The 16,352-nt window shown below is 35.4% G+C and overlaps 1 protein-coding gene across 10 annotated transcripts in view; it reads right to left on the reverse strand.

The window, feature by feature from the left end:
• The window catches only part of ZMYND8 (zinc finger MYND-type containing 8), a 60,344-nt gene that overhangs the window by 22,776 nt on the left and 21,216 nt on the right, over positions 1–16,352 (reverse strand). For 9 of the 10 annotated variants that reach the window (XR_012777819.1, XR_012777821.1, XR_012777820.1 and 6 more), the window contains exons 3-11: positions 13,714–13,862; positions 8,950–9,168; positions 7,927–8,040; positions 6,061–6,153; positions 4,804–4,891; positions 4,095–4,150; positions 2,924–3,001; positions 1,919–2,034; positions 331–812 (exon numbers count right to left, since the gene is read on the reverse strand). Coding sequence is in view for 7 of the 10 variants with exons in the window: in XM_075516733.1 (XP_075372848.1) it covers positions 331–812; positions 1,919–2,034; positions 2,924–3,001; positions 4,095–4,150; positions 4,804–4,891; positions 6,061–6,153; positions 7,927–8,040; positions 8,950–9,168; positions 13,714–13,862 (1,395 nt within the window). In the remaining 3 variants the exon portion in view is untranslated. The remainder of the gene's footprint in view (positions 1–330; positions 813–1,918; positions 2,035–2,923; positions 3,002–4,094; positions 4,151–4,803; positions 4,892–6,060; positions 6,154–7,926; positions 8,041–8,949; positions 9,169–13,713; positions 13,863–16,352) is intronic. The other variant, XM_075516736.1, reaches the window with a different exon arrangement.

Raw genomic sequence — 16,352 nt, forward strand, 5'->3', positions numbered from 1 at the left:
CTATCAAATTTTAAATAGAATACCTCCTAATCATGACAATTCTGACCCTTTTTGTATTTACCTCCACTCTCCATTCATTTTGATAGTTACAACTCTTTCCTGCTATTTAAACTAAAGGGGTTTGGTCACTTTTCAAGATTATTCCTTTCCAATGTGACAGAAAGGACTGTTATTTCTTATCTGTGATACTGAAAGTTAAACCCATCTTTTTTTCTAAAATTTCTTCATAAAATGAGTCATAATACAGTCTGTCTTTAAAAAGGTACATGGAATAAAGCTAGTGCATTAACGAAATGCAAAGTCCTGTACTGCCTTTTTTTTTTTCTTTACCTGTATTTTTCTCAATAAAGTCCATGGATTCTTCACTGGCACTAAAATGACTGGAAGTTGCTTTTTTCTCTGCGTCCTGTTCAACATCAGATCCAGTGTGAACTGATGAGTTTGTACTCATTGGTGACCGTGGCATATCTGTCAATGAAATCCTACGACCAGTACTGCTGCTCAGCATAGACTTGCTCATTAGGATCTTGGGCGATGCCGTCATATCAAAGTTCAGTTTGATTTTCTCTTGTTTGTCTGTCTTTGCAGTTCCAGCAGTTGGGTTTGCAGGGTCTAATAACATTTGGTATTGATTGTTGGGAGTATATGGTGTCCGGAAAGGTGCGTAATTAAATACTCCAAATTTTCTACGAATGTTATCAACATAAACCTCCATTTCTTGCATTGCACTATTGAAGATGCTTTTAGTCTTTTTCACAGAAAAAGGAATTTCTTTAGACATGAGGTAGCAATTATTTATTGGAACCCAGGCCCTATATATAAAACAGAGAAATAAAAGATAATATAACTACATTTCACACTGTGGATTGACATTGGCAACTTTTATGTACAAACTAATTTATTTTAGCCTAATCATAAAGATATGCACAACTCAGGCCATTTCAAAGGACCATCTCTACCTTCTTCGTTTAATAGTTCAGTGCTTAGTTTTGGTAAGTAAGTAAATTGCATGTCTTAGGTTATCACTAGCTATTTTACTCTACCCAGTAACACATAAAGCATGAATAAACACTGGTCAAATATGACAAAATATTCTTAATTAGAATAGTCTATGTAACTGTAAGACGACCATAACTAAACAGTCTTTCCATCTATCATAGTTAGCAGAAAAACATAGAAAGCAGGTCAGGAAAAAAAGCTTCACAAGCACATTCTTAAAAACATAACATTCTGTTTTACACCCCATGTCAGGGTAATCAAACTCCTCAATGACAGGAAAAGTTCTATCAACAAATATTGGACAGATTTTATTTATCATGAAATGATGCAGATTCTAAACCTGTGCCTTCCAAGATACTAAAATACCGGGAACTTTGACTTAATTATTTCACGGCCCTATACAGGTTTTTTTACAGTATGAGTTTTTATTGCTGTATAGATTTATATTTTCAGTTCATAACAAATCAACTCATATTCATCATGGCTTGCCTGCATGCAGAGTTCGCAAGTACAGAAAACTCCTTTCAGAGCAAAACTGGCATTTTCAACACAGATTATATTTTCTACATTTTTTCTATGTTTTTTAAATCTACAATTGTGTGTTTATTCCCATAGTGTTTAGACAACATAAACAACTTCATTGGCCTCTTCCACCTTTAAGAACTACAGTTCTCTGCAGCACAAAACCAGATACAGGAATTAACTTGCATACTCACTGAGATTATATATGTATTTATCTTACAAACACGACTTACATTCTACAGATATCATGTAAGAAACTAAGACTATATATGCTACAGTATTATATAGTTTATTAGGGTCAAGGTTCAAAAGACAGGATCCAAAAACTCGAAGAGCACAAAATTACAAGAAGAATTTTGTAAGTACAGCCAAAGACATCCTTTGGTTAAATTCCCACCTGTCATGTTGGCCAAAGAAACGGGCATCAACTTGCCCGTCTTTATCCCTCAGTGCTTTTGCAGGCCAGAATGGAAAGCCTTTGAGTTTAGCCCAGACCAAAGGGTGGGGATTGCTCTAGAGGAAAAGGCAAAATACACAGTAAGAAAATACAAGCAGTATTACCTTCAAATCTGACAAACATCATTATTTTTTTTAAATTGTATGTATTACTTAGATTCAATAAAGATCCAACACGCACAAGGCACTTGCCAAATACAAGATTCCATTTTACTATATACTTGATATATACATAATAAATCTTCAGAGGACAAAATAATAAAATTTTAAAAAATACAGATACCCTTAAGTATCTCAAGTAAACACATTGTAATTGCACTTTCTTATTCATTTATTTTTTATTAGGCCTCTCCAAATATGTAGCATAATGTCAGTTAGGCTAGGGCCAATCTTTCAAATTCCCTAATTTTCACTTAAGTCCAAGACAGAACTTGATGGATTATACACTTCTACTTAAGAATCTTAAGGAGTCTTCCCAAATTTGGTGCAGTATTAAACAAAAACAGAAAACAGGCAACCTATTAATAGGTCATGAAAGAAAAATCAAGCCTAAATTCTCAGATCCACACCTGCAGAAAGAGACATTCACATTTCAGAAATCTTACCCTGAGTGCAAGTACCACATGCAAGCACAGATAACCCAGAGGCAGATTATCTTATATTTGAGGACAGAGAAGTTGCGAACTGGTTGTTGACACCCTTTGCAGTTATTTTTGACTGAACCAATCCTTTTGTGAAAGCATGCAATCGTACAGCTAAACATCTTGAGACAGTCTGACTCCACAAAGAGCACAATGCGCAACCACAAGTTATTGGGTAAACTACAGTAGCGTTCCTTGACTCAGTAACGACCACAGGTTTAAAACAATTGGGGGATAACAAGCAACAGTCAAATGAGAACTGCTAGTTTAATGTATCAGCTAGAGTACCATAATCCTTAACTTACACAAGGCTCACAAAACCAATTTTCTCGTTTTTGGCAAGCAGCTAAATAACATTCCGGACATACTTCAATTTCATTCATCTGAAAAGAAAAAGCAAACAGATATTGGAGAACTTAAGCAGAGTTCTAAGTGTGATCAGTATTATTATGTTAGCCTGTCTAGTTTGCTAGCATCATTTTTCCACAAATTTGTGGTCATAAATCAACATTTACTTGCTGTGAAATCAACACTGTTTTGACACCCACCCATCTTTTTCTAACCCTGTAACGTATGCATTCCTGTTAATAAATCAGTCACATTTTTACATCCCTCTTCAGATTGCATGCTACTGTCATTTACTCCAGTCAAAAAAATACATCTTTTGCTTGATGTTGTATTTATTCCAGTGATAAAGAATTATTTATCATAATTTATTCCAATGGCAAAAAATTCCAATTGGGCATTTAATTTCATAATTTATGCAGAACCAAAAAGAACATATTTTACTCCTTATGCTCATATTATATAAAGCAGTTAAGATATCAGGCTCAGGTTATACATGTATTTTGTTCTCATAAGAATTGATAAATTCTCAGAATTTATGTGAATTGTGAATATCACTGTGTCAACCCGGGGATGGAGAAGGCCCTTCTATAAATATAAAGGGTCAGATCATGAGATTATTTGAACAATATTTAATTGATATAAATTTATTGCATTCAGAATAGCAAGTTTTTGTAATACTTAACATTATGGATTGCCACTGAAATAAAATCAGTGCAAATAATTAGTTAAGAATGCATGCAGTCATTTTTGCATTTATTCAGAGGAATTTCATATTGTTGCAGCAGAAGAACCACCAAAGACGCATCTATGAATCAGAAGATGTGGGTGTCTTTTTCCAACTCCAGATATTCATTTAGAAGATCGGTGTCTTTGTGCAGAATCCGTATGTCCACTTTCTTCTCTTCCCTCCCCCCCCCCCAAGTCTTAATTATAGATTGTGAATATCCTAATAGAAGACACATTAGCAATGCCCTTGCCAAAAATCATTCTGTAGGCTATCAATATGCATATCTAAACAAAGAAAGCCTGCAAGAATTCTAGTTATGCAACACACATTATTTCACTCATGAATACATGAAATGGAATAGTAAAAATACAGAACAAATAAGTTAATTGGGGCACGCATACCTCATGCTCACATATTTTGATGATGACTTTTGCTGTTTGTGTCAATTTGTGATTTCCTGAGGAAACAATAAAGTGCTTTAACCAAGAAAATTGTTATGCTAGAATTATGATAAAATCAACAGTTTTTAAAGTTAACATTAAAGACAAAAGAGAACATCTAAAGAGATGATGTAAAACAGGTATGTATAAACTACATGCTTGCAAAAGCCTAAGGCAGACACTTTTCTTCTCAACATAACATTGTAACAATCTTTAAATGTTCCTTGTTGAATCCTATTGCAGCCTGCCCACCGCTGGTACACTCTTTCACTGAGGGACATGCTGTATCATCTCCTCAATTAGGTCTCCTATAAAATGCTGCACAATACAAAATGCTAGAGTAACTTCGGGGTTGGAACTAGATGATGGGGGTTGGAACCAGATGATCTTTAAGGTCCCTTCCAACCCAAACCATTCTATGATTCTAACTTATTTGCAATTTTTTTAAGGCAGAATGAGCAAGTGACAGCATGGGCTGTATTTGGTCCTACAGTTTCATGTATGCCAGTTGTTAAAAAAAAAAGAAAAAAAAATCTGTTGTGTTTAGGCACTATGGTTATTAACAGGAAGATATTTCAGCATTTGCCAACTAGAATTCTACAAATTGCTCCACGACTTTAACTATTTCAAAGTTTCATATTTGAGGACATAAGTACGTATTAATACTTACCCCCATTGTAAATAATGCAGTTGTGCAAAATCCATTTGGCATCAGCCAAAAATGCTTCAGTGCAACCGTACATTTTCTTTTTAACATTCTGTAAAGAAAAAATTAAGAATGAATCAGCAAACAGAAATGAGTAAAGTGACAGCTTCTTCCTGAAGCTGTTTCCTATCAGTCCTACAATTAATAAAACTGACTACTTATTTACTGTAAGACTTATGATTATAAACACTTAAGAATCTGTCAAATTCAGGGTGTCTTTTGACTACCCTGAAAATGTATGAACTGTCTAAATTAACTCTAAATAATGAATTATTTAGATCAGCAACTTTAACATTTCCAAAAAAAGGTGTTCTTTCCCTGAAACAGTGTTCCATTTGATGTCTCTTCAGAAAACTGAGTCCATGATTTCCTCTACTGACATATTATCACTCCACAGCATTTTTATTTTTTTATTTTCACAAGACCCAGAAAAAATTATGTGGCATAGTACATAAGACAGTATGTTTGATATTTCAGTCTAACCACTGGCTAAAACAATTCGATTAGATAAAATCAGTCACATGGATTTTTTACACCTTTATACCATGAAGACATCAACCTCCACTGTAAGGACATGGAGAATGAAAACTTGCTGTCTCTTCACCAGGTCCTAGCAGAACAGAACTCTGCAGTGCTTCACTCTTCATTAAGCAGTGGAGAATGAACAACTTCTTCATGATTTGAAACTTTTAAATCGTTATTGAACTGAGAATGAAAGTCCCATTATCCACCTCTCGACTGTTGCTTTTTTCTTCTACACCTCAGGTGCAGTGGAGATTTACAGTATTTGTTGAATGATCAGTAAAATGAGTCTGGAATGACCCCTGGATATACACTCAAATGGTCCCAAATTAATGGACCAGTGATCTATTAATAGGTTACAAACATGATGATCAAATGCAAACTCTGGTTAATGAAGTCTCCCCACAGGATCATTCCTGGAATTAGATGAATTTATACAGGAGAAACTCATCAGTGTAAGCTTGTCTTTTTCCTACTGTTTTTCCTGAGCATTTGTTACTGGTTCAGACAAAATAGTGGACTTACTCAGTTGGCATATGATTATTTTTAAGCTGTAACTGAACTGGCATTTATAATAACAAAAAAAAAAGCATCAAAATAATTTCAAGCAATCTCTCTCCCCACCCCATCAAACACTCCAGAAATCTTAATGATAGCAATCAAACTCAAGGAACCTTCCTCCCTTAGCTTCATACAAACCTTCTCTAATGTACAAAGGTCCATTGGATGAAAGATATATTCTGCATAATCTGGGTGTTGATCCAGTGAAACTGGCTTTTGAAATGGCTCTGTCTGTTAGGAAAAAAAAAAAATTACACTGCTTATTAATACTGAACAGTTTCATCAATGACACAGTACTTGTTCTTTTTCTAATACTACTTCCAACTGTGATGTCAGAGAAAATTCTTGAAAGGTAATTATAAAATTTTGTGAAGTAATAAAGTACTGGCAGAACAAGAGGAACTAAAAGGTCTCATTTAACTGATTTTTCATATGCTGGAAGTAAGAATTGCAGAAGTTAGGGGTTTTGTAAAATGTACTGTTATTAATTACAGGGATTTTTTGTGAGGAGTATCAGACAAGGTTCAACAGATAGTTTTCAGCAGAATGAAGACACTACATTTCCAATTCACTAGACTCACAAATACTTTTTTTTCAGACTCTCATTAGAATTATAACTTTCAAAACAGTGGTGGCTTGGTAATGCAAACATTCAAATTTTTATCAGTGGGACTCTACATTTTATCTGCTAATGCGGAGGGACTGCAATTCTTCAAACACACCAATTAAAGTAGTCAGGTACCAAAACAACAGGTAAAACGCCTAAAGGGCAAAATATCTCAACAGCATTCATTAAACATTAGATTTCTAACCACATTTTCAAAACACTTTGTGAATTCAATATAAACAAGCACTGCCACTTTGCTTCTGAAAAGCAGCACTTAAAGCTTCTAATGGCACCATCTAATAGGATAGTTTTTACCACTCCAGAGTAAAACGATTCCAAGAGCCAAAATCTGTCAGTACTTAAGAGTAACCTTCCCAGAAACTGCCACTATTGTTCTGCTAAAATACTTATCATAGACAGATCAGAGTTGCAGAGAGCCCATGATTCTGCACATCTTGTTTTCCCAACATATTTTACTATAACAATGCAGGCACAGAGACACTCTTCCTGCTCCTCTAACTTACGTACAGGAACAAGAAGGCAACAGGCGTTAGGACAACCCTTGGTAATTCATCAAATCGTATTTTGATTTACTGTTTTCTTCACACGTGAAAACTAGGCAACGCACAACTAGGTGAACTAGGCAATGCACAACTAGGTGAAGCACAACTGACCAGAACTGTTGAAAATTAGAAGCAAGAACAAGTGACTGGAATAGGTGAAACTTTGAGGCATGGTGATTTTGAGAAGTGAGTCTAAGACAGATACATGGAGATAGGTACAAGTTGGAGGAAAAACAATTGTACCTCCATGATAAAAATTCATAGAACAGCAGCTTCATATTGCATGAAAGTAAATGGCAGGTTTTCACCCCACTGAGGTAAATTTCTTCAGTGTTTTAGAAGTATATGACACAACTAACTTTTGCGATAAGAACAATTTCTACTAACAGATAGAAGCTAGGTTTTCAACAGGTATAATCAATAATATAACAGTGTCTGTGCCTAAGGTTCCTGCCCGTATAACTGTATTGGTAAGAGATCATGTCTCCTCATTCCTCTTGTATCTCGGAGGCAGCATTGTCCAATTTTGGTGAGTGAGAAAGCACCACATCCCACTGGAAATCCACATTATATTTTCACTACACCTACTGAAACTACGTCCAGAAGTTAGATCAAGAAACTACATTTTAAATGCACTCCAAAACAGTATATACAGCCTAAACTAATCTGTCTGTACTAGACAGGTGGCAGACAGCACAGAAGCTATCACATACAATCTGATAAAATAAGCGAGGTTCACAGTCCACAAAAGGGAGCAAAACTCAGGATTATGACAAACATATGATCCAAGCATTAAAAAAAATAAAATAAAAAAAATTTAAAAATCTTCCTTACCCCTGGCTGTTTCATTTTCTGTAGTGCAAACTTCAGTAAATATGATAGCTGTTCAATGGTGAGCATTGTCATAGCTTTACTCTGTGTTTCTATGCATTCTGCAACTGTGATTTTCTAAAAGTTAAGATTAAAAAAATATTTTGTCAGCAAACATTTCTAGGTAAATTCTTCTCCACTGAAACTATTCTAGCATTCAAATATTCAAATGGAAGGTAATAACTATCTTATAAGAAACAAAACATTTCTGATGATGCAGTATAAGCACTTCAGATGCTTGTTTTACTTGGTTTTTGTTCCAGGTATGTTAATAATAATAATAAAAAAAAAAAAAAAACAAAAAAAAAAACAAAAAACAAACAGAAAATCATCCATCATCTTCAAGATCACGCAAAGTGAATGTGTGAATACATAAAATTCCCAAATACAATGCAGGTTCACAGCAATGTGAAGAAGTGAGAAAGTCACCTGGGCTCTAATACAATAAGTGATCAAAGAAAAACATGTGATAAACCAATTTGCTTTCATTAAAGATACTTTGATGCTAAGTATTCTCTCCCCAGGAATCGCTGGAGAGGAATGATTAAATTCTTCCTCAGCCCTGCAGAAAAAAAAAAAAGTAATAAAATACCCACTTGTTTATGTAGACCCTACAGTGCAATTTTTTTCTGCACTGCTGCAGAGCTGATCAGCCCACTAGAAGAAGCACAAGTTAAACTAGTCAAAACTGCAGAATGTTTTCAGAATTAGAGGTGCCTGATGAAGAGATCACTCTTTGAAATGGTGCCTTCTCTAGAGGTGGAAACACAAAGGAAGTTGAAGACGTGGTAAGAAGGCAAACACAGTCCAGGCACACACACAGAAGAAGTGGTGAAGCTGCAATGGATGCCTCCTCTTCTGGTACAAATTTTTCTGGTACCTTTACCAAGAGGCAATATAGGAATAAACCAGAAACATTTCAGAATGCAAAAAAGCTGCTTATATCTCACAAACAAGAAAGAAATCCACTCCTTATATCAAACTAACCTCACATTCTGGGCAAAACCAATCCCCCTCTGGTTCCGCTGTCAGTTTCAGACACTTAGCATGATAAACCCGAGGACAGAGTTCACAGCAGAGGACTTGGCCTTCCCGATGACAAACCCAGCAATAGAAATCATTCCGTCCATCCTGTGGTACAACATCAACAGGGTCTGTGGTGAGTGGCTGCTTCATATAGTAAAACGGACCATGTCTTAGTTCTGACTGAAATGTAGGCAAGAAAAACAGGTTTGGTTTCAAAACAAATTTGCATTTTTTCAAATAATAATATGCATAATATATAAGCAAACAGAAGTTTACAGAGTCCGATTAACATTTATGCAAGCACAGTATCTTATTCATTGCACAAAATCTTTCATAAAGATGTTTACTTCTTATTCAGATGTCAAATGCCAGTTTACACTCAAGACTGAAAATAAATTTGTGTGGCAAGTGAGGGCATCAAGTGCAAGACATGCAATCCACCAAAAGTCAGTAAACACTTTTATCTTCAAGAAAAAATATTGCTATAGAAGCTATTAGGTCCTCTAAACTCAGAATTCCGTGGGGCTGTGTAAGCTAAATACCGAGATATTTAGTGGTGGCTAAACCTGGGACAACTGAAGAAGTTAGTCCTGAAACAAGAAGCTGAACACCATGCAAATCTGTCCTAAGTTGCAGCAGTTCACAACTTTGTACAATGAAGCAAGCCAGTGCTGATTTCGATTAATAAGGCAAACTGTAGAGTAGGATGACAAAGGAGCGAATTCACATCCTGAACAACCACCTCTGCTACAGGAGCAGGAACACTGGGAGGGATTTAATCCACCAATTAAATGCATATCAGAATTTAAGACTCACAATCTCCACTGGTTTGCCTGCACTAGAAAACAGTGTTAACTTTGTAAACTGCATGAACTAGTCTTCCACTTGAGCCCCAGACAGCTCAAAGATGACACAGCTGATGCCAGAACAACAAGAAGCAAAGAGCCTGGGATGGCTAAAATGGGTCCCCAGATACCTAAAGTTTGTTAGATCAGCTTTGAAGAGCTGCTAACATTTATTGGAAAACTACATTCTATTTATTAATGACAAGGGAACTTAAGTTTTCTGTTTGGTATTAATTATAGGGGTGGTTTGCTGAGGGAGGGAAACAATCTTGAGTTTTAGGCAGTTTATTTACTGTGATTTTTTTGTTTGATGTAAAACCATTTGCTCATTACATTACTTGTAACTATCCAGATGCTTGTAGTTTGCAGAACCATTTTGTTTGGTTCTCAGGTAATTTTGCACGTGTCCTACACCATTTACACATCTGCAAGTTCTTAGACCCTTGAGCTGTCACATGTGCATGTGACTTATAGAACAGTGCAAGCATATGCATGTTCCGTACCTTTGCAGCATCCTGTACAAAATTAGTCAAACAGGTCATAAATTAATGTCACCAGAAACCACCAGCATGCCAGCCTGGACTATGATATTTCTAGATTTCTAAAGTTACAAAGGACAAGATCTAATTATTTGCATGAATAGAGGACCTTCAAGGTCAAATCAGATGACGCAGAAGTGACAACCCAGCTGAAGATGTTAGATCTCAAAAGATACACCAGAAGAGATATTGTCTGCAGTTATCTAATACTGTATAATATTTTAGGCAAAGAAAGGATGTTACCCACAAACATTCCCAAAGCATTCTGCTACCTAAAATTTCACTCAAATTTCTATCAGTTTTGGTGTTTTTCATTTCCTATTCTACAGATGATACAGCTACTAAAAAGATACGTTGCTCCCACCACAGAAATGGGCAAAGTGTTATTTTCTGTACTTTCTCTGTAAATATATTTAATCATATAAGATGACAAGACTTTCAGAAGGAAGGTTTTATGAGATCCTGTGGAATAAGAGGGATAGCATAAGGCTTTAACTACATTTCAAATGTATTACTACTACAATCATTCAAACAGATATAAAGCCATACGGAAACCCAGACTGAAGAAGGGAAAGTTGCCATTTACAGTGCAGAAACACGTTTTGTTTGCAGCTATATGCACCACAGCTGTGAGACCAAAATCTGAATAGTGTATACGTGGAGATGTAGCTATGGGGCATTTCCTCAACTGCAGATAAAGGAAATTACCAGAAGAATTTAATACATACTCTGACTTTGAAGTGGGTATAAGCAATATATCCACACCAGCTTCCTAAGAATCAGATACTGCTTTAAGGCAAATATAAAACCTGTGAAACTATTCCACAGAAATGAGCTCATAACATCCAAACTGAACGGAAGTCCATTTTTGCTAGAGCATAAGAGGAATTAATTTTCTCTTCAAGGCATCTCAAATGATGCCTACATCGTTTAGACATCTATCACCTTATTTTGTCTAAGCCAAGTTTAAGGAAAAAAAAAAAGTTCTGAGACTCAAAAAAGACCCAAACAACAAACCTAAAGGACTGAAAATGAATGATTCAACTGCATCAAAGAACCTTTTCACTTGCTCTAATCAGAGTAAAATGTTTTAAGAGTTTAAATTTTAACAGTTATGAAAGAAAAGCTTTGTTTTTTCAACTGTTTCACAACTAGCCAATTCAAACTGAAATAGGAGGTAGCTTGCTTTAAAGTCTTTAATAAAGTTAATAAGACCTGTAGAATGACAAAGAAAACTGAAGAAAAACCAACAGTATTGTAGTGCTGTTTTGGGGAGAAAAAGATCACTATTTGTATTCAGTTTAAATTAATATTGAAGCTAGTAGTAAAACAAGTTGACAACTTCAATTACATTATAACTGACCAATTAAGTGTCAGAAGTTCCTGATTTTTAAGCTGTCTTAGCTACATTCTACAATTCCATAATTCTTTGCTTGTATTTCAACACTTTAAATACCTGTTGGCACCATTCTGAAGATCTGTTACTGCGTCCACAAAATGTAACACAAAGTTTCATGCAACTATAACTTTAGTAATGGTATCTTGAAATACTACAAAACACTTTGTAAAGGAGAATATTAAGTTGGAGGTTTTCAGTGATGATGTCATACCTCAAAATGGATTTATCAGCCAATCAGAACCACAGCTATCAGCTACATTATACTCGAAACTTAACCTGAGAGCAAAACAAGTAACTGTATGCTTAGCTCACATCTGTTCAGCCGTGAAATAATCTTTAACAACTCCTGCTACCATACAGAGTGGAGTTTTGCACCTACTTTAAAAACAATCACCTTTAGGCATGCCCATTTCAAATTTGACATGCAAGACAATATTAAATTAAAAACAACTTGTAAAAGCTAAACAAAACTAAATAGATGATATTTTCTTGCTAACTTGTAACAAATACAGCAAAATAAGCAAGTCTGTTTTTCTTCATTAGATATACAACTTTATTCTATCCTGTAATATTTCAGGTCTGAGATACCTGGAAAACAGAAAATGATTTACCGAGGGGAATGTATCAAGTTCAACAACTGCAATTATGTTTTCACATATGTTTTTAAATGCATGAATAAAAAGTGGAAATTAAAACCCTAAGATTCAATTCCACTGTTTGTAAAATTATCTCTACACTGCACAGGTAGAAGCTCAGACTTCAGTGGGACAACATCTCCCCAGAAAATGTCCAGGATGTAGAGGAATTTATACAGCCTGCAGTGAAGCTCAGTAAAAGCCAAACTGGCCACATTAAACTAGTGCAAGCATGCCTACACATGCTATTAAGAGACCTCCCAATTATCCTTAAATAAAATGCGCTTGACACTGTAAAACTGTTCTCTAGCAAGGCCTGATTTATTCACAGTCTTTGTTCCAGGACAACGGTAGTGATAGGAATTTCATCTTCTTTCTTAACCAGTGCAATTGTACCAGGATAATATTTAATGCAGATGCTGCTACACCAGGAAAAAGTGCTTTAAACACTCAGAACTTAATCCCGTGTTTATATGATCCTGGCAAAATACATTGACACACAAAAGCACTTTGAAAAATACATAGGCATGTTATTATTAAACTAGATCATGTAACCTCCTCCAAAGACTGCTTTCATGTAATCTCCTCCAAGATGATGCAGGTGCTTTACAGCATTTGCTATTCTATACCCTTCATATAATTCTTTCACTTGCATCACACAACGAATCAGAAATTGTCAAAGTCTTCTAGAGTCAGTATTCAGAAGACACTGAAAATAAGGTTTCAAGCATGAAGACTGAAAAGTACTATCAGTGTGACCCTTTGATTTAACTAGTTTGGTAGGAGTGTACACTGCCCAGCAATTTAAAGGAAGGGGAGGGAATCTGCAGAGTACCAAGGAAGGAGCTGGACTTTTGTTAATAATTGGCACCAGGACTGAAAGCAGATGAGAGACTTCCACTGACATTATGAGATCTTTTCTAATCTAGGATATCATGCCCCTGAACTTTTCCTTTTAATGGTTTTAATTAATAACAGCTATTATTGTTGTTGTTGCTATTGTTATTATATTCCTTCATAATATTTTTGTTCAAAATTGCATTTATTGGTTATAAATCTTATTAGCTTTATGAAATCAAAAAGCAGGACGCAGGTGGTCTTTCTCATACAGATGTAAAACAAAAATAAGAGAACACCCAAATCCAACTTATAATGCCAGCTCCTACACCCACTGCATTCAAAAATGAATATCCACTTCTTAGAGTACAAAAATGGAGCTTCCTGAAGAGGAGAGTGCTCCTGATCAGCTGTCTCTACATTCTTCATTGTTTCATGCTCTAACATAACAGGACCATGACTTCTCTTACCTGCTCTTTATTATTACTGTTCAATAGACCAGGTTTCTTTTTCTTTTTTATAGGACTGGTTGATGCATCTTGTGGTGAGTGGCCATTAGAGGAATGTGGAGGGCTGGGAAACTTCCTTTTTTGTGCTGTGCGTTCAGCAGAGCCAGGATCTAGAACAGATACAGACAACATGGTTGAAGAGTGCATATCGATGAAAAACACTGAAACAAGGTTATGGTTTGTCATTCACACTCCTTTGTTGAACAGAATAAAAATTCTCAATCGTCTTTCACCCAGTCGCTGACAAAATTGGAAGCACAGACTTGCTAAGCAATGCTACTGTTAAGTGAATTCTCAGTAATTTAGATCAGCATTAAATATTTTTTTCTTTTCCCACAGCATTTTGGCCATTCATCTCATCTCAAATTTTAGTATCTTTTGAAGTATAAGAGCATTTGCCACTTCATTTTCTCAGAACAAAATTTAAATGATTCCTAATGAATATAGAATGCTCAGCTCAATTACAAAGAACTTACTGACATTTTTCAAAAGAAACAAGTGTTCAATCAGCTGTAACAGACCATCACAGAACAGTGAAACAACCTTGACAAAATACAAATGAAAATTCAAGAGAGTTGACTTAACATGTTTAATTTTACCTTAAGCTTTTAATGCATGCAACAAAACAAAATGATAGGTAAACCCATAGGGGTCAGAAGTCATCAATATCACAGAGAAACAACTGAACCCTCCCCCCAAGTCATTCCCATATTTTCATTCCCATATTTGCATGTGCTAGTGCAAATGTTTGGTGGCTGCACACTAAACAATTGAGGAATAAAACCTATCTAAAAACTAACTTTTTTCTGAGTAATTTTTTTCTATGACCCCATGCACTGCACAGCCACACAAATTCTTGTAATGCATTCAGCAAAGCAGTTATACTGGATGGGAACGTGTAGCAAGAAGGAGAAATGCTACTTTTGGTATTAATGCCACCTTAAAGTTGTGGGTTTTTTTTTTTCAAACAACAGTTTTGGCAGCTATTTGACAGAAGCTAGAGGCAATCAAACTGCTGGTTGCCATGATCCTATATACTTTCCCTCCTAGATTTGTATTCTTGCCTTCCAGGCCTCACTGGGTGATGGGCTGAGCTGTCTCAGGTTGCCAAGTCACCAAAACCTAACTGAAACACTTCACCCGAAGTCTCCAACGATCATTGGAGGTTCCAGAACAACAACCAGTAACTGGATCAACTGATCAGAGCATGTCTATTGTCAACAGATTTAAATTAACTTTAAAAAGGTGCACCAAAAAAATACTGAAAGTTCCCCAAATAGAAAAAATACTGAAAACTACAGCATAGACCATTTCACATAGGCAGTGGACAAACACCTTTCTCCCACAAATGCCTCCCAATCTGACTTTTAACTATTTTTTGAATGAGACAATTTTGTTGAGCTACAACATTCCTCTCAGGGAATGATTTTAACACATTTAAGGAGTCTCGCACACAATATGGCTACTGACACTTTCTCATGAGACAGTCTTACAAGTGAGCTAGTAAAACACAGTTTAGCTTAAAACTGTATTCAGAATAATGCCCTGTCAAATAGAAAAGTTACTGAATCACATTCAAAAGTAAGGTAATTTGTCACATGGCACAAATCATAGAGGGTCTATGGCACAATAAAGAACTGGATTAGATTTCTACATGATTTCTGTATTTTGTGCAAATGTGGAGGGGAAACAGTCAATAAGTAGAAATAAAAATTGACTGCAATAATGATTTGCACAAATAGAGATAAGATGAACAACCTATGCACTTTTCTCTAAATAGAAAAAAAGTATTTGGAACAATAGTTGAGCAAGAACTGACTTTCTTCTGTTGTGACAAAGGGCAAACGATACTGATGTAAAAATAGGAGTGATATGTACGATGTAATCTTGATGTTAACCTTGGAATGCTTGCATATATGCTTAAGTTTATTGAAAATAATGTACTGTTTCGTGGAAACAGTGAAACGATGTCAAGAAGCCACACAATTATTAACATAGAAAAACATTTCGAAAAATATGCTCAAAAAAACCATGATCCCACTAAAACTTACTCATGATGCAAGTTCAAGAAGTGATCTGAAAAGATACCTCTAGACTAAATTGCATTTCAAGAACATGTGCTATTTACATGTATGGAAGAAAATATAAAGAAAGATGGAAAAGGTGTAGTAGAAGAACTTCTGTGCAAGAAAAGTTGTACTGGTCTACATTAATTTGTGAAAATACCAATGTTACATACTATAATTAGGATCACACTTTTTTCAGATGGGTCCAGACACATGAAAGATGTAATTGTTACCTAACCAGCCATGAACATTACCATTTTTTTTTTCAGTTCCTGAAGCTTTTAATTTTTTTTCCCCAAATATGTAACTGCACAGAAAAAAGCAGTAGTTTTGACTTCTTCCTACACAATTCTGTGGAAAACTTGGTGCTATATGGTGACTTCTGATTGACCAAAAGCTTGGTAACATGTCAAGATAATGATTAAGAATCAAGAAAACTCTAAATAAATATGAAAAACATATGAAAAGATAGATGGAAGAAGATATAAATGAGGGAGGGAAGAGAAATGTAGGAGCATTTGCCCATCCTGAGTT

The sequence above is a fragment of the Mycteria americana genome, chromosome 14, assembly GCF_035582795.1.
Source record: "Mycteria americana isolate JAX WOST 10 ecotype Jacksonville Zoo and Gardens chromosome 14, USCA_MyAme_1.0, whole genome shotgun sequence".
In the NCBI taxonomy this organism is placed as follows: Eukaryota; Metazoa; Chordata; class Aves; order Ciconiiformes; family Ciconiidae; genus Mycteria; species Mycteria americana.